Raw genomic sequence first — 18,008 nt, 5'->3', positions numbered from 1 at the left:
CAGATTTATGGGGAAGCTCTTTGGAGACATTAAAATTAATTTCTCTGGCACCCTCTCATGACAGATGCAGTTAGCGAGTTTCTCTTTTCCCTTGAAGATTAAAACAGAGAATGGGAACATAAGCATTTTAGTACTTACAGACTTTAGTCTGGTACTTAATGCAAAACATCCTTTATATGCCATAGTGCTGTGTATGTTAATGAACAGCGAACACAGTGTGCTCCATGCAGTCTCTCAGGCCTTGACATTTTAATGGCATTTAGCAGATGTATTTATTTTTTTTAAAAAATAGGTCATGCTTTTGTTGTAAAAGTCCAAAAGATATTCTATTAATCCTCAATTTATTATAAACAGTAGCACTGCAGGATATTAATGAAGTGTCTACAGCCATTCATTACAAATGAGATTAGGCACACGTTGCATGTGACTACTACTGCAGATATAGTTATGCTTTATTAACACTAAGAAGAGCAGACAGGAAATACAAGTATCCTGCGCCACTATCAGAAAAGTCCATTTGAAGCCTTCGGCATTGTTCAGTTAATTTGATTAGCAGTACGTACTTCTAATGATGACCAAGATCCACATCCCAAAGTCAGTTTCTTACATGAAGAGAAGTCTGTATCCATGTTCAGACTGGGCCAGGCAGCTCTGATCCGTGGTGTGACCCATTGACAGCTGGTTCCGGTCTTCGAACGCGGGAAGGTGCTTCCAAGTGGATCAGGGGGGTGGAGGCGAGCTCCCGCCCAGAGCCATGGACTGTTCAATGCCCCGCACCCAGCTCACAGTGGAACGGCGTCACGCTGAAGTTCTCTCCCTGCCTGCTTGCCTACGAGCCCAGCTCCGTGTAGAGTGGTCTCTCCCCATTCTCCACCGCTCTGGATAAGGGCAGGGGCGGGCTCCCCCCCAGGCCCAGCAGGGGCGTCCTGGCACTCATGAAGTAGAAGGGGACATGAGATATCCTCCCGTTAGACCAGCACTGAGGGGACAGATAAAGGCTTGTCAACTGGGCCAGGCCGCCCACCATCTTCAACACTCACACATCAGAACCAAAGACCCTGTGGCCAGAACGGGCCCCAGCCCCGTACTGCAGAGGACAGCACAGCTCCAGAACCGCCTGTCCGCTCTAGAGCGCAGTGGTTTTTCGACATGGCAAAGCGTTCCTGCTCATGTCTTTAACGCCCTCAAAAGAGCTTTATTCCGGTACAGCAGGGGGTGATGTGTTAATTATCAGCACCAACTCTAGACTGTTGTAGCAAAAGGCATAGGAGACACAGGAGAGCTACTCCTGAAGGCCTTATTTATAATTCATAGGCATCAGATATGCTAAACACAGATGGGGGGGGGGGGGGGGGGGGGAATGGAGGACTGTCAGCATCAAGCTCTTTCTCAACTGACAAAATGCTACTTCTAAGCCCACTGCGCTGTGCTTGCCAACCACTGTCCCCGGTGTTCGAATCAACGCCACCTCCCAAGTGGAGTGTGGCACTGGCCATCGCAGTGTCCCCCCAGAACACTCATTTGGACAAACCCTCTCAGGGTTACTCCACACTGGTCCTGCTAAGAGAGCTCCCCCTTCCCCCTCCACCCCAGCTCTTTAAAGGCAGCCTCTTGAATAAAACAAACCTCCGTGCAGGCAGGCAGCCCTGTGGCCATCCACTGCTGTTCAGAGAAGAAAGACAAAGGTGGGAAGGAGGTTGCACAGAGGAGCTATGGGAGATGTGTTATTCCCCTGGTGGAGGGGGAGGTGGTTGAGGAGGCTATCATGACTCACAAAGCCTTCTCACCTTGCCACTCAATTACTTCGAAGACTGGCGTGGGTATTAACAGCGAACCGCCTGAGGTTCCCTGCAGCACACAGCAGCTGAGAAAACTCAGCTGGCAGCACAGGGAGAGCGCTACACCCCAGACCGACCACAGTCTTCTTCCACACAGGGGCAGAAATATCAAATACAGATTCTGCGTGGGGTTTCTGGGTAATGCACTCTATTGACCCCACCCAACAGGCCTTTTTTCTCCTCCAAAAAAGTTCAGTTCCACTCGGATGTGAATTAAGGCCATCAGTCAGGGATGCTGGGTATTTCTCCCCAATTATTCATGCTCTGCCTACAACCCTATTTCGGACATCCCCCAAAGGCAGGGAACTGGTGCTAAGGACAGTATAAGTTTTTGTAGGCAATGTTTCACGCTAAAGGTCAGCTGTGCTTTCCAGGTCCCGCAGGAGTTTTCCAGACGAATGTTTCTATCCACACTAGGTCTTCAACGCAAAGAGGTAATTATGTGTGGTTGATTAGTATTAAGTTATCAAGGACAGGACTCAACAGTGCTGCTTCCGGAGAACCCCAATCTAGTAGGTACACTAGATCACCATGAAACCCCCAATTACTAAAGATAATGGAATTGTTCCATGTGATTAATTTAAAAAAACACCTGTAGAGCAAATTAGTTTAGAGATCATTTAGAACTTAAATCTAAGTACCCCTCAAAGTACCAGAGTTCTCTTAATTGAAGAGATGATTTTCTTGATTATCAACAGCATACACTTATTTCCAGTGTTTAAAACGGGTGACCTACAAGAGTAACTGGACCGGGGCTCTCCAAGACCATGTCTGCAGACCCCGGACGTAGGATGATTTGAAAACCCAGGGATCCTGGGCTCTGGAGAAACGGTCATCCCAAGCTCAATGCCAGTGAAAGGAGTGGGTTTCCACATGGAAACCATCAATACTTGGGACTATCCAGTTCATTCCACTGCTGGATTTGAAAACTAGCGTGTTAATTAAATCGATCAAATATTTAACAAACTCCTAAGTAATCTCCACAAAACATTTCTGGGTTTTCTAGGAATACTATTTGTCTGCTGAAATATATATTTTTTCTTCTATATATATATATCTCTCTTATGAACCTTGATGAACACATCACCTGTCTGCGTAAGAGCTGGATATTCCCAATCCTGGCAGGGATGAGAAGTGCCCATATTTGGCAGCTGTCCCCAGTTTAGTGTAAAAAACAGGGTTCTTACCACAGTGAGTAGGGCTCCCTTCTGGAAATGAGGGTGAAACTGTATCAGCCGGGGCTCTGCTCCTGCCTCTCCCTGGATAAAACCACTGAAAGAGAGAGACACAAACACTGTCAGTGTAGATGTCCGAATTACAGACTCAGTGTACCGGATTCAGGGCAGACAGTCAAAACAGAAGCAACTTGGGCTGAGGTTCTGAAGCTAATGATGCATGTTGTACAAGTAGGTATACAGAGCAGTGAAAGATGTGGATGCTGTGAATAAGAGAGAGACAACATGGCACAAGAACACTTGATTACGGTTTTCTTTTGGGCTTAGGGTGATACTGATTAAGAGTGGTAGTCAAATTTCACTTGTGTGCCTTTTTGAAAGAAAAGACTGAACACCATGTCATTTATTTACACAGGGGTACAGCCACATGAATCACATCCTACTCAAAAATCATTTTTAAAATTGAAAATGTCTTTACATCACAGTACATCACAAAAATAACCAAAATCTAATATAATATTGCAGTATATAAACTTATGCAAGTATTTTATGGTAGATGCACAATTCTTCTACATGGCATTACAGAGACGTCAGCCTGGAGAGAAGATGTGGGGGAGACAGCATCAGGAACAGAAAAGATAAAAAATGCATCTGAACAAAAATAAGTTAAAATAAGGTGAATCATGGAGAGAGAAAAATCTCAACAATAACTGGCATTATTACCGTCATCAGAGCTTTTTAAAAATATTTTTACAATGTATTAATCTTTATTAATCTTAATCTCTATTTATCTCAACAGTAACCTTGAGAAACATGTTCAAGAAAGGTTACAATGGAGAGGAGACCACTTGGTGCAAAACATCAAGCCATTTCTTAAGACCATTATTTATCAATGCAAAAAAAAAAACGAATGTAACATCTGGGCAAAATAGTGGAAAGATAAGAAATCGAGTAAATGTAGCAAAACGCTGAAACAAACAGGGAAAAAGATGACTGAGGCCCCAGCGGGAGGGGGTTCCCTTGACGGAGGCTGGGCGTCTGTCGATCACAGAGGCCCTTCACTCTCTATCCCAGCCTGTCCCGTTCCATTCCCCTCCTCCGCTCCGCAGCTGATGCATTCACACCAAGAGCTCATTTTACACTGTCAGCTCTCATTTCCAAACAGGCATGTGAGATCTTACAGAAAGAAACTCTCCTTCCCGCAGCCTCGTTAGAAACGCTCTCTCTTTTCCCTAGGCTCCTAAGAGATGCTATCTCCTCTGTCTCCATGAGCGCTCCCATTATCATCCGCTGCCTTTAATTAAGCACTGCAGAAAGAGGTGGCTGATCAGGGCCTTGTTTTAAATCAAGCCTGAGTCTCGGTAATTAAAGGAAAGCTTTGGCAACTGCAGCTTTTCTTTTTGGCTTAATTCTCTGGTGTGAAAAATGTCAGAATGTCAGGTGGGGTGGGGGTGTGTGTGTGTGTGTGTGTGTGGGGGGGGGGGGTGTTGATTACTTGTACACATGTCTCTGTAAACAAGCCACCTCATTATCAGAACCCTTGGGGTGTCAGTGCAAGTGCGCCCTGTGAGATCAAGCTAGCAGGCACACCACAACGTGTCAGACAAGCCTGTCACATTGCCAACGACACCTGGCTCTCATTAGCTGGGCAAGACTGCTTTGCTACTGTTCCCTGCAAATGCTCACGTAAGCACAGGTAGCTCAGTCATATACAAATAAGCAGCAAAAAAAAATAATATGTCAAGCGTGTTAAAGAGCTTGCAGTAATTAGTAGCTTGGCTTTGTGCAACATGCAGGGCTATATATAGCACAGGCACTATAGTAGTACCAGGAAATTGAGCAGTTTTGGAGGTGACCACCTTAATATTGTAGCACACTCTAGTCTATACGAGCACATCAAAATCGCCACTTGGTTATTTTCCCACATTGCACAGTGCAGTTTCAGAATAATTGCCCAAAGCAAGCCAAGACCTGCATAAGACATTTAGCCCGTGCGAGCAAATGGACGTACCAGGGAAGCAGCTCAAAGACTGGACTGGTGCGCGTTTTAAACACAGCGATGAAGGCGGGATGATCCACTGCCTCTGGGTCACCTGGAGGAGACGGGAGACAGGGGTTAAACTGAAAACACACACTCGGGAACACACTGCCGGGCAAATGTTTCCACTAGAAACACCTCACTCCCTTAACTAGGCCAAACGGAAGCAAGAGTGGGGAAAAATAAATTGACTCCTAGGTCGTTACATAGGCTATGCAAGACACAGCACCCAACCTTGCACAATTAAAACCTTTGTAAAACGGGCCATGAAGTTTATTGGGAAGAGTGGCTGGGCTCCGTGTTGGGGGTTCACTTCTGCAGGAAACCATGCAAAGGCAAAATCAGGAGATCAACACTTATTTCCTTCTGAAGTTTTGTTTACACCTTTCAGAAGCACGGCCAGCCTCTCCCCCCGGGGGTCCCATGCCACAGCCTGGACTTCTCCCCCAACCCTGGAAGGCAAACAGAGCAGGACAGCGATCACTGAGGTGTGGAGGCTCTAAACAAGGATTTACAGGCACTGTGGGTTAATAGCCTCGGCTGAAGGGATAAACGGCACTTCACTTAAATGTTGTTGTTTTTTTATTTTGATCTTTTGAGCTCCAAGAACAAAAATGGAAGCTTGCCGCCTTCTCATCCCAACGCACAGATCCTCGCTGTCGTTAGAGTAAGACAAACTTGACCCTCCAAAGCTGGCAGACCCACACTTTAAAGGAACAGTAGAAAAACGCCTGATCCTCAAACACCTGGTGCTAGCAGATAATCACCAAAGCATCACATGATAATGCAGGGAGAAGTATTACATCGCCATTTTCTCACTTGGCTGTGCTTCCTGTTAATTGATGCAGGTCCTTTCCTTGTGAGGCTAGTGGTTCAGTCCCCTAGCTAACTTCTTCAGCAGAAATGTCTTCAAGATTGACCACCTACAGCCAGTCAAAGAACAAGATGGGGGTGAAGAGCTGTCCTGGCTTTTATAACTCCTATTAAGTCAATGGATCCTAAAATGACCAAGAAGATGAGACACAGGGAAACCTATAAATCCTGCACACATACTTATGTCCTGCAGCTTTCCTTCCAATCAAGAAGTCTCCTGCAGACCCGACCCGGTCTTGGGATGAACAAATACAGCGACCAAACTCCAAGTATAAAGAGATTAAAGAAACTAGCCATAAAAAAAACTTGCAAAAAAAAAAGGGTTGGTATGGATATACTGAAAAGAGAAGGGTCAATGACACAAACAAGAATGTATCTGGAAACCAGAATTTTCTCACGAGGATGTGGGAGAAGCTATAGTGCACAAGTGCTGCGAGGTATTAGGTGGCCTAACCCTGCTATGAGGAACAACAGGAGATGGACTCATTGGGTATTAAATGCACTCAGGTAATTAAAGATGAACAACAGCAGAGAGGTCTTTTTATTTATGCGTGCTTTAACCATCTGTAATAAATCAGTGTTTCCAGGAGGTTTTACATTAACCCGCTATGAGAAAAGTTGCAATATCATGCTTGCATGTGCTCCAACCTTAACCTTAACAAGATGTCAAGAGAGGACACATTGCCCTGGATCCTTATTTTATGCAATATGAACTCTAATAAGGGAAAAAATGAAAATTCAAATTTGCACACAAGTGTTCATTTAACCAGGCTTTGTGATGTTGTTGGTTTTGGGGTTTTTTTGGTAGAATTTGGAATTCCCTGCAAAGGATCACAGATACTGAGAACACAAGATCCTTGCCTTTGAAAGGGACGACTCGTGTCGCACAAAAACATTTACACACGCAAGGACAGCAAAATGCGTGTCCCTCTTTCTACCAATGCATTAAATGTTCTCCTTCATGTTTAATATTAAAGAAGGAAAGAAAAAGCCCGGAGCCTCCAGACCGAAGTTTCAAGGTTATTTTTGCGAGATCTCAGCAGGAAAGCCTCTTTGTCAATAACAGAGCAGGCACTGGGAGCTACTTTCAAGGCAGAAATAAAAAAAACAAAGCCACTCGCATATAAAATGGGAAAGTATATTAAGCTGCCCCTCAGCCATCCACTTTAATTAGGGCTTTAAAGTAAAAAGCTCAGAGAGCAGCGATCACAGATATCACCTTCAGCAGGAGATATAGGAGAGTTGCCCTAGAATTCATAAACACACACCACTGGCAAGAAAAAAAAAACAATCCACACCGACAGTAATGGACAGCTGCAGGAAGGGTCAAGACACTGAGCTGCCGACAAAGCACTTCGATTTCACCCTTCTGCCGTCTTTAAGGAGCAACACAAACCCTAAATGCTCCAACATCTTGTTAACCTACAAACAGAGCAAAGACAAAGCCTGTCCCCTCAGAACTTTCCTTTTAACCATCACCGCAAGCAGAAAACGTGCTACCATACGCAGAATAAAACGTTGTTCGGAAAAGGACTCACCAGGTGGGGCTAATCTTTAAAACATGAAAAGCACATTCACTCTAATTGAGTTCTGCACCTGAAACCATTATGTCCTGTTGACCAAGGTCCAGGAAAGCCACAATCCACAAGGGCTTATGGGTTACTCGGAAATCATCAATTCTTTTTACATATGGATCAATTTTGGTCTTGACCACTTAAGCAGGTGAGTTTTGTAGATAATTTCCAAATGAAATCCCAGTGCCCTCTGGCCTCAAGGACCACAGCTGGCCATTCTGAACTTAACGGAACCAATGAACTGACTCAATTGATGAAATTTGTGTTATACCGTGTTCCCTATACAATACAAGCGTATTGTACAAGTGTCTGACCAATTTTATAACAATAATAATAATAATAATAATAATAATAATAATAATAATAATAATAGCTTACACTTATATAGCGCTTTTCTGGACACTCCACTCAAAGCGCTTTACAGGTAATGGGGACTCCCCTCCACCACCACCAATGTGCAGCCCCATCTGGATGATGCGACGGCAGCCATAGTGCGCCAGAACGCTCCCCACACATCGGCTATCAGTGGAGATGAGAGCAGAGTGATGTAGCCAATTCATAGATGGGGATTATTAGGAGGCCATGATTGGTAAAGGCCAATGGGAAATTTGGCCAGGACACCGGGGTTACACCCCTACTCTTTTCGAGAAATGCCCTGGGATTTTTAATGACCACTGAGAGTCAGGACCTCAGTTTTACGTCTCATCCGAAGGACGGCACCTGTTTTACAGTATAGTGTCCCCGTCACTATACTGGGGCATTAGGACCCACATGGACCACAGGGTAAGCGCCCCCTGCTGGCCCCACTAACACCTCTTCCAGCAGCAACCTTAGTTTATATTTGAACCTAGTTTATTGAAGAGCAGCCTGCTGTTTTTAAGTCAGCTTCTTCAGCCCTCATACACCACTGATCTAGGTTTAGACAAGACGGTTTAGCAGAGAAGGGAAAAAAAGGAGAGGTACAAAAAAGAGCAGCTGCTAAGATCCTGGGTTTCACAAACCCATATGAGCTCTAGTCCTGGGCTCGTTTACCTGAAATTACATGAGGCAGTCCAGGATGGCTGATAATTGTGCATCCATGAAACTTGAATTTACACATCACACACTGATCTGAGTAGAGTTATATAACAGCTGTAGCATCTTTCAAAGCTCAACTATGCCACCTTTTGGTGAAACCTCAACTGCTGGGAAAAACATTATTTTTAAATTATTCTAGCTACATTAATAAAAGGCGGGACAACCAAAAAGGCATCCACACGTGGCAAAAATAAAGCATTTCGATCCTTTGATTTGCGAGGAAAAAGGGGTTAGAGCTACAGCTAGAACAGTTCACACACCAAACAGTTGCTGAAAAACTCTTCCGAGCTCACAAAGTCAATTGCCAGCCAAGGCTACCGCAGGCTAGGTGACAACGCAGATCGACAGGCCTGGGGCTGCCGGTGAGACAGACACGTGAGTCAGAGATAATCCACTCTGCTGCTTTCCTAACATCTGCTGCTGGAAGCAGAGATGAAAGCCTGACCAAATCAGACGGGAGATTATTTTTTTTTATCTCCGGCACCGGTATCAACACACACAGGCAAGAAAAAAAAAAAGCAAATGCATATCAAAAGTGCCCCCAAGCAGAGACCTGTGCGAGAGATTTGGAAGGGCAAACAAGGTAAGGACATCTCGCCGGGCCGGCTCTCGCTGTCAGGGCAGGACTGCACAGGTGGCAGCCGGTTCGATTTTTATATGAAGTGGGCGGAGATTTCTCTCACCGCCTCATCTCGATATCCCGATCTCAGTCTCCTGGCCTCCGATTGTTGTTGGGTTTTTTTACCATCGTATCAAGTGAAGAACGGCTTCAGCTCCACCCAGCAAGCTCCCCGAGATTCCCGTGGTGAAAGATGCTACTGAAAATGTACAACTCTGATCCTGGAGGCCAAGGGGCTGTGCCGGTTTCCATGTCCACGAGCTCTCGGCAGCCCAGGAAAACCGCTGTTTTTGCCGCGTATGTGGAACATCTTACCAGATCTCCCCAGTTCCCAAAATCCTGCTGATCTTGAGGGACCTACAAGACCTGCTAGACCGAGGCCCCCCAGGATTGGAGAAGGGCACCCGTGAACCGTCTTGGATTTTTCCCCAAGTCAAAATAACAGGCTGAGAGCGGCCATTGACCCTCACTCTGCAGACAATGAGAAATCACCCTCACTGGGGTCTCTTCACAGCACAGCAGCCGCATTTGCTAAAATACTTCTGTTAGCCTGGTTAAAAGCAACAGGATCTCATCAATGACTAATACCCATGTCTGCGTCAAGACAGACATAGAACTGACAGGAAATGACTCCTTCTCTTTTACACTGTAACTCCCCAGCCAGTATCTGCTGTAGTGTTCAAGAGTTACAGAAAGTGCAAAGACCAATTCATTATATACCCATCCAATTTGAAAATGACTTGATTTAAGACCGTTCTCCCTCAACCACTCAAATATCTACTGGGAGAGAACAAGACGTACAAACACCCACCTCAACACGCCCACCCCCAGAGCCCTTCCTCACCTGGAACACTGCAAAAGCCCGATGGAGGAGCTGCACTGTCACTGTAACCCCCCAGCAGGTCCCAGGACCCTCACCGTTTGCCATAAAACCCAAGAGAGCTTGACCCCCCCTCCCCTCCCACCGAGTTCAGACAACAGGGTGGTCTCCTGGTGCGATAGGAAGAGGAAGACACCTCGGACCGCCGGCTGTGCTCGCGCTCTCTCACCTGAGCTCCCCATCCTCGGTCCGGAACGTGGTCTCGGAGAGGTCGGCCACGACGGCAGCGGCTTTGGAGCCCCCTCCCCCTCCCAGGGGCTCCCCTGTGCACAGACGCCCCCCAGGGGAAACAAACCAGTCAGAAAAAAGAACTCAACGTGCACTGAAACGCAAAACTGAAGAGAACGTTTGAAAAGGAGCTAACCATACCACAGGGGTCCCCATAAGCATCACGGTTATGATAATAATAATAATAATAATAATAATAATAATAATAATAATAATAATAGCTTACACTTATATAGCGCTTTTCTGGACACTCCACTCAAAGCGTTTTTACAGGTTATGGGGACCCCCCTCCACCACCACCAATGATGACACAGGACTCTGCCATGTTGCCTCAGACAGAACATGTATGTGGCACACCACCAAGCACAAAATGGAGAAGGCACAAACCACTTATTTCTGGTGATTGACACCTTGTGCACAGTGCTAGGCATAACAGACACTTGTGAAGAGTCTCAAACCCCAAGAAGGATCTACAGACGAAACTTTGTGCTTTCTTTCTTCTCTTTTCAGCATGGAATAAATACTAAATAAATCATTACAAATTGCACAAAAAGGAGAAGAGACAGCGGATTTGTCCGCACGCAGGCTTTGCAGCACTATGGCTGCCCTCAACCCCACCACAACTTCTCCCAGCAGATCCAGCCAATTCCAGTACCTGGGGCGTCTGTGAAGGTCAGGGCATAGATCACAGCCTCTCCCTGCACACAGAACAACAGGCGGCTCCCGTCCGGACTCCAGCACCCCGTCTGCCACAAGAGACGGATGTTTACCACTGAACATCACACACCCAGAACAAGATCACCGTTTAATCCTGAAACTTCAGACCTGGAACTCAAATCGGCCTACCTGACAGCGCCCCTTCAAACAGGGCCACCTGTCACAGGTCCACATGCGCGTCTCCCAGACTCTGGTGAAGCAGGGAAAACACAAATTCATTCAAAGGGCTGAAGATTTTTGTGGTATGATTAATGTGTTTGATACCACCCCCCATAGATAAGGTGGCTCTGTTCACAGCGCAATTCCAAGGACGTCACCTGAAGAGGGCAGAAGGAGTGGAGGCCAGGACTCTGCTGCCATCTGGTGACCAGGACAAGAAGGTGACGCCACCACCACCCACACGCTGGAGGGGCACACAGCTCTCTCCAGCCACATCCCACACCTGCAGGGGACAGGGAGTCCATTTGTCCTGTTCAGTGAATGTTATCAAATGGCTGGGGCTGCTTTCCCAGCAGGGGAACTATTAAGCGTTGCACAATCCTCTACATCCCCTTGGTGAGAGCCCTGAATTTCGTTTCTCCCATCAGCATTGCTACATCAAGTTGAAACCAAGGACACTGTTGTTGTCACACATAGCCGAGTGTAATAACACCTAAAAAGGTGAAAAACTTAAATCAATGCAATACAAGAAAATCCTGCCTAGCCATTCTAGGAAAAATCTACTCATCTAGAATGTCTTTAAAGGTGGGATGGTTCAGAAATCCCTTTAGGCAGGTGTCTGTCTGCCTGAACAGGCCCGTGCGAACAAAAGGGAGAATGGAGACGGGGCCTACCATCATGGCAGTGTCCACAGGGGAGGCCGAGAGCAGCACCGAGCCGCTGGGCGCCCAGGCCAGGCTGGTCACTGGAGAATGTCCTGGGTGAGACAGCACCTGCGCGCAGCCCGAGGACGGCCTGCATGTGGAGAGACAGACACGGAGAAATCCAGACACCCATACAGAAACCACAGCAGAGCAGCAAACACAGGCTAAATCAGGGACCACAGCCCCAGCACTGTAACAGGCCTGTCTGGGGGGACACCTGGCATTTGGAACTGAACACTGAGAAGGGCAAAGTGATCGACTGACTGCACAGGTTTCTGAGGCGTCACTGACACACGTCCAGGTCTTCCTTGTACCACTAAATTCATGATGGAGATAAAAGACAGTGCAGGAACAAAAAAAAACAACTTGTGATTGTCTCTGAAACAGATAGCGAGAGTGTATTTTGTCCCACCACACTATAATGAGCAATCACTCCCCCCTCCATGGATTCCAAATAGCTTCTATAGCTGCGATATCTCTGGCGTTTGCGCTGGGACCCATGTGCTGGTGAGTGTATTCGTGTATGCTCTGTTTTTTTTTTGTTTGACACTACATGAAACAGTGCCATCTCTATATGAATGGCCCCGATTTCTATTACTCTCATAAAAGTGTCATCCATATATGCATGACGCCTTACACTGGACCCATTCATACAGATGGGCGATCCAAGTTAAACATGTTGTTCAGGGGTTCAGACGCAGTGTCCCGCCTGGGATTCCAGAACCCCTGATCACCGCTCCCTGCCGTTTATTAACACGGCTCCGCGCGGGCCGGTCGACGGGGCTCCAGCCAGCCTCGGCTCTCCCTCACCTGGTCGAGAGGGAGGTGGGCTCGACATGCCAGACCAGGACGCAGTTCTGACAGGCCACCGCCAGCGCCGACGCGCACAGGGGCTTCCACGCCAGGGCAGCCACATTCCTCTGGAGGCGGTGCTTCAGGGTGGGCGACGTGGCGCTGCCAGGCCGGAGAGACAAGAGAGAGTGTGTATGGCACACACACGAAAAAAAGAGTGACAGACAAAAGAAAAGGAAAAGAGGAGGAAGGAGGACAGCAAAGCCATTCCTTTGCTAAAACATACCATGGTAGCAGGACTACAGGTTGAAACTGCACCTTTGCCTCTCAATCTAAAGGATCCTGGAGCACTGTGATGTTCCACTACATGCATCCTGGCAGTCCTGCGCAGATGCATTGGGGCAGAGCTGGGGGTCTCTTACCTCTTGGCGTTGTATACCCTGACAGAGTCATCCAAGAGAGCCACAGCAAACTTATCGGTGTGGGGGTGCCAGGCAAATCCACGCACCGAGCAGTTGGCCCTGGTAAAGAAGGGGTTAATCACCCATTACTGATACATTCAGGATCGTGGGGGAGCTGAAGCCTATACCGACAAGCAATGAGCACAAGTCAGCACCACAGGATACATAGTGACACGCGTGCACAAACACACACACCAGGACCAGTTTTCCCAGGAGTCATTTAACCTACCAGCATGTCTTTGGACTGTGGGAGGAAACCAGAGGAAAATACAAACTTCACACAGATCGTACCCCAGAGCCACAGTTCAACCCAGGGCCCCCAACATTGCGAGACAACAAGCCTAACCACTACATCGCCGTGCTGACCAATTATATACTATTTAACACTCAGGATATTCAGTTACATTACCCCACAAAACCCCCTATGACCACCTACGACTTTAAGGTACAGAACATTTTGCCCACATTTCTGCTAGCTACACATCTTCATCAGCTGTAAACACTGTGCGAGTGTCTCCATTCTCAATCTTTTTCAAAAGACTTAAAAGGACATTTAAATTACTCACCAATCAAGCACCTGGGAAAATTCCACTACCATGTCTTCACTGCTCAGCTAGAAAGGAGAGGAGAAAAAAAATCCCCAGAAAATATAATCATTGCAATCTAAAGCTCAGCCTTCTCTGGAGGCTTAATAAATATAAAACAGTGTACCGAATGCAACCAACTCAAGACAAGAGATTTACTCATACAGACACAAGAATACACAAGGTTCACAACAAGAAATGAACAGGACTTTATCTCGAGTTAAAGAAATTGGACTGAATTTCCCATGAGGGCTTGAAAGTGATTTTGTCTAAGAAAGTGCACTGGCAGAGACTGAGGATTTCCCATTGTCGCTACAGCAGGTGATGTTAAATTAGACTGCACATTTATTTTCCTTCTGTACCCACGTTCACCCACACCATAAACTCACAATAAAGGCTGATATCTCAGTGAATTAGACCCCCAGAAATTAGCTGAACGGCCTGCCAGGTTTGTGCCGGAGGTGAGAGAGGTGCTGAAAGCAAAGCACTCACAGCGAGATGGGGGAAGAGAGAGCCATGGAAGGAAGACATCCATCGCAGAAGGGCCAGGCTGCAGCCGGATCCCACCGCCATCCACCTGGGCACTGCAGACACGCCAGACACACCCGTCACTACAGGTTTGCACTGCCAGGCACAGTGGTGCCCAGAGGCCAAAGCTTTGCATGCTACAAAGTCAACACTGTTGCAAACACAATTCAACTTGGAGTGAGGGAGTCATTAAGGCTTGAAATACATTTGGAAATATTAATCTATTGGCATAAGTCTGTCTTAACTGGAGTAGGACTAAAGCTTACATGCTCCCACTTCCAGTAAAAGAACAACCTCATTAAAAACTCTCTCTCCCCAGCCATGCTGTTAAAACTAATGATTTGAAGACGTTTTCAAGAAACACCTGAATGGGATCCTAATTGGGATTATTTACTGGACAGCAGAACATTTATGTTCTTAGTGATTTTTTTAGGAAATGGAATTGACAGCTGAACATTTATGTTATTAGTGATTTTTTGATTATCTGGGCTGCAATGGGGCAAATTCCAATTTTTTTCCCCCAACTTTGGTGACATGGCAATAAAGAACTGAATAACTGAATTAAATTAGTAAGTTTGTTTTTTCAAAACAGAACAGGGTAGTGTCAAGTCTCCTATGGTGTTTCGAATATGAAATGCTAGACTCCACAGAGCTGACTCTACAGGCCTTCTCTCTAGGATTTTTAAGATTTTCCTTCCCTGCGACATGTGTCAATCCAACAGTAAAAGAATATTAATTAAGGTATATTCTACTGTTACATATCAGTTACTTCTAGCAGACTGAAAACACAAGAGCTGCCGCTCCTACTGCCACCAGTGAGTGACCCGAGACAGACAGAAAACTTGCTCAAACAGAGCAAGATAAATAACATCTGGAGGGAAAAAAAGAAGAGATATTTCTATCCTAATTGACTACAGTTTGCCACATCCGAACTCCCTTGTGCTGAAGTTCAAAGCCAAAGAGACGGCAGGATTCAAAAAGGAAGCTCTCCCCGCTGTGCAGCGGCAGATCCTGCTGTTCCTACCTTCATCAACGGAGTTGGCGATCTCATCCAGCAATCCCATGAGCCCCGCATCACGCCTGCAGAAGGGAACAGCGCATTCTTATTATTCTTGCTTACTCGCACGCAGTGACACAGGATAGCTTCAACCTGTCGGCCAATTCTACTCAAGCTTTCTTATCCTCTGGGGGAAACTTGTTTTCCCCCTGCGCAACGTTTCATCACATTGCGCAGGTGCTCTTGTGTGATATCTTCAGAAACAGAAACTGCCTGCACTTTGTCACGCTCCAATGTAGATTTTTTAATCAAAGGTGAGCATTTTAAAAAATGTTCAGGCGGGTAGCTGCGCCAGCAGGTGGAGGCTGCAAAGGAACAAGTAAAGGTTTATTCCGTGCTGAAAAGAGAAGAAAGGAAAGGGTGTGGCACCCGGAGAAGGCTCCACAGCCGAAATGTTAGGTTTGCTTTCTTCTCTTCACCTTTACTTGTTCATTTAAAAAAATGTCAAACTGGGGGATTGAATTTGATCACACAGTCTAGATTTTTAAAAAAGAATCCAACACAATAATACATCTGGGACAGACCAACGTTACCAAGAGAAAAGGATGTACAGTAGTGTTACTGGAGTTAAGAGTTATTTTACATTGACAGTGGTACTGCAGCGCAGATGAAAGATTTCCTGAGTCTGTTACACAGAGGCGTCTCCCAGATGGCAGAAGTGTAAATACACAATGGAGGGGGTGAGACACATGCTGCTAATGCTCTAGGCATTCTTTACAACCCTTTGTCTGTACAGGATATTAAAGACCAAGACAGTCAAACATCAACTACAGCCCCATCGTCAAGGAAGAACAATGTTATACAAAGACTGCACAAGGTCACATTTGTTTTTTTCCCCTCATTCACTGACACAGTTCTAAGACAGACATGCACCAGAGCAGTCACGATTGCCCAGAGTTGTCGGGACACATGGGTGGCACACCTACCAGGCATTGGCACTCCTCATCCACAGCGCCTCCTGGTGGTCGATGAAGGCAGCCTTGCTGCTGCTCTCCAGGCGGCTGTGGGGCTTCAGCGTGTCCTTGGGAATGAGCAGGGAGGGCGGGTCCCACTCCTACAGCACAAGGGTCCGGGGAAAGCACACAGAGTAAAACGCGGCATGGACAAGCTGTAAGATGCAACGGGGCTTCTAAAACTACTCAAAACCATTTCACAGAAGTAGAAGCTTATGGACATGACATGTAACTAAAATCCCATGTTTAGCAGCGCTTGCAGTGACACTTGACTTGTTTTGCCAACCCCACTTTAGCCACACAGAGTGATTTGCTGGAATCGCATGCAAATAGTGAAGCAGCACCTGCCAGCACTACAGAAGGTCAGGGTTACATCTAAGACTACAAGCTGTGCTTTAGAACCTCCCAGCACACTGTGCACAGGCCACCAAGCAGGCAGAGGCTGGTGGTGCACCTAAGGCTGTGGGTTCAGATCCCGGGCAGCTCACTGCTCCTGTACTTCAGTGAAACACTGAACCAGTGCGACTTGCACATGTAGCCCCAGGGGGACGGATTGATTATTCTTCTCACCCAACCTGCTATTTCTGTCACCCTGTCCCAGATACTGCGTATCTTTTAGAAAATGACTATACCTTTCAGAAATACCCCTTACCTTATAACAATTAAATCTATTACCCTAGAGTGTGCTATTGCAGTACAATACGTTTTATATCTAGAGTAATATAAATGTTTGTCTAGGGAGGTCATATTCAACTCATCTGTTGGCTGCATCTTCACAGCAAATTCCTTGTGCACCTAGTCACTTGGCAAACAAGTATCTACGTATCATGTCGTATAAATGGACTATACTTGCTACGCATGAATCGAAAACAAGTCAGCACCGCTCACAGCAATCCGAAGAGGTCCTGTGCTGGCCGGGGCTCACCTGTCTCTGGTAACTGTCCAGCGTGCTGCCGGACACCAGCTCGTTGCTGGACTCGTACAGGGACACCTGGCCAGCCGGCAGCGGTGGAGGAAAGAGCGCCAGGGAACACATCGCAGCTCCTGCGGAACAGCCCCTTCGATTAACGCCGTGTTCTCCCCCTGCTGACGAGCCGCAGGCCGCACGACAGACGGGCGGACCGCGGTGACACACACGCAGACAGAAACGCTGACCGACAGATACAGTATCTATAAAACAGGTGACGCGCAAACGCCACCGCTGCCAGTAACGAGCCTGTTTTCGTCCACTCCGTTAAACTTTCGGAACCGAGCAGGTTTTATGGACAAGGACTGATAAAAGGAGCAGAAAACTAAGTATCTTTCAAAACAACTAAACATTGAGCTACTCGATAACCCGGGCACTTAATTCTACATTACCGTCTGGGAATACAGTAGTTCCCTGTAAATACTTGGACGCTTTCTGTTTTTAAGACTGCCGGAAAGCATCATTCCCACGACACTACCAACTTTATCCGGACTTTTCTTTACTTATTTTATTCTTTGCTTTCCCACTGCTTCAAGACGCGCTTCCTTGGCCAAAACACCAACTTACCTTCGCCTCTACTTGCCTTCTGTATTTGATCCTCGCTGAAGACCCGCCGTCGCCTCCCCCAGCAGGGAGTGGAACGCGAGAGGGACAAACCGCACCAAACGCAAAGCTAAAGTTTCCTAAATATCGCCACCTTCGGTACAGGAGTAGGTACTGCAAGTAGTAATCACGAGCAGTCAGAAAAATCCGTTGTCGCAATCTTGGCATACATTTTCTAAGC

General features: G+C 46.6%; 1 protein-coding gene across 3 annotated transcripts; it reads right to left on the bottom strand.

Annotated features, from left to right (window-relative positions):
* Positions 1-422: 422 nt before the first annotated feature.
* On the bottom strand, positions 423-17,916 carry aaas (aladin WD repeat nucleoporin). 3 transcript variants are annotated; one of them, XM_088633694.1, is made up of 17 exons: positions 17,792-17,916; positions 17,183-17,301; positions 16,231-16,358; positions 15,272-15,327; positions 14,212-14,303; positions 13,702-13,748; positions 13,097-13,195; positions 12,693-12,836; positions 11,853-11,973; positions 11,337-11,461; positions 11,149-11,209; positions 10,958-11,048; positions 10,244-10,337; positions 5,436-5,503; positions 5,025-5,106; positions 3,026-3,110; positions 423-979 (listed from the first exon to the last, which is right to left on the bottom strand). In XM_088633694.1, the coding sequence occupies exons 2-17, from the start codon at positions 17,291-17,293 to the stop codon at positions 830-832; spliced, it is 1,554 nt and encodes a 517-aa protein (XP_088489820.1). In that variant the 5' UTR covers positions 17,294-17,301; positions 17,792-17,916; the 3' UTR covers positions 423-829. The 3 variants fall into 3 exon arrangements, with proteins under 3 accessions (XP_088489820.1, XP_088489822.1, XP_088489821.1); XM_088633696.1 differs by lacking the exon at positions 17,792-17,916 and adding an exon at positions 17,728-17,750; XM_088633695.1 differs by lacking the exon at positions 17,792-17,916 and adding an exon at positions 17,617-17,741.
* Positions 17,917-18,008: the final 92 nt, after the last annotated feature.

This window comes from Lepisosteus platostomus, chromosome 1 (assembly GCF_059453375.1).
Source record: "Lepisosteus platostomus isolate fLepPlt1 chromosome 1, fLepPlt1.hap1, whole genome shotgun sequence".
NCBI lineage: Eukaryota > Metazoa > Chordata > Actinopteri > Semionotiformes > Lepisosteidae > Lepisosteus > Lepisosteus platostomus.
Note: the sequence above shows the minus strand (reverse complement) of the source record. Positions and strands in the feature narration are given on the sequence as shown.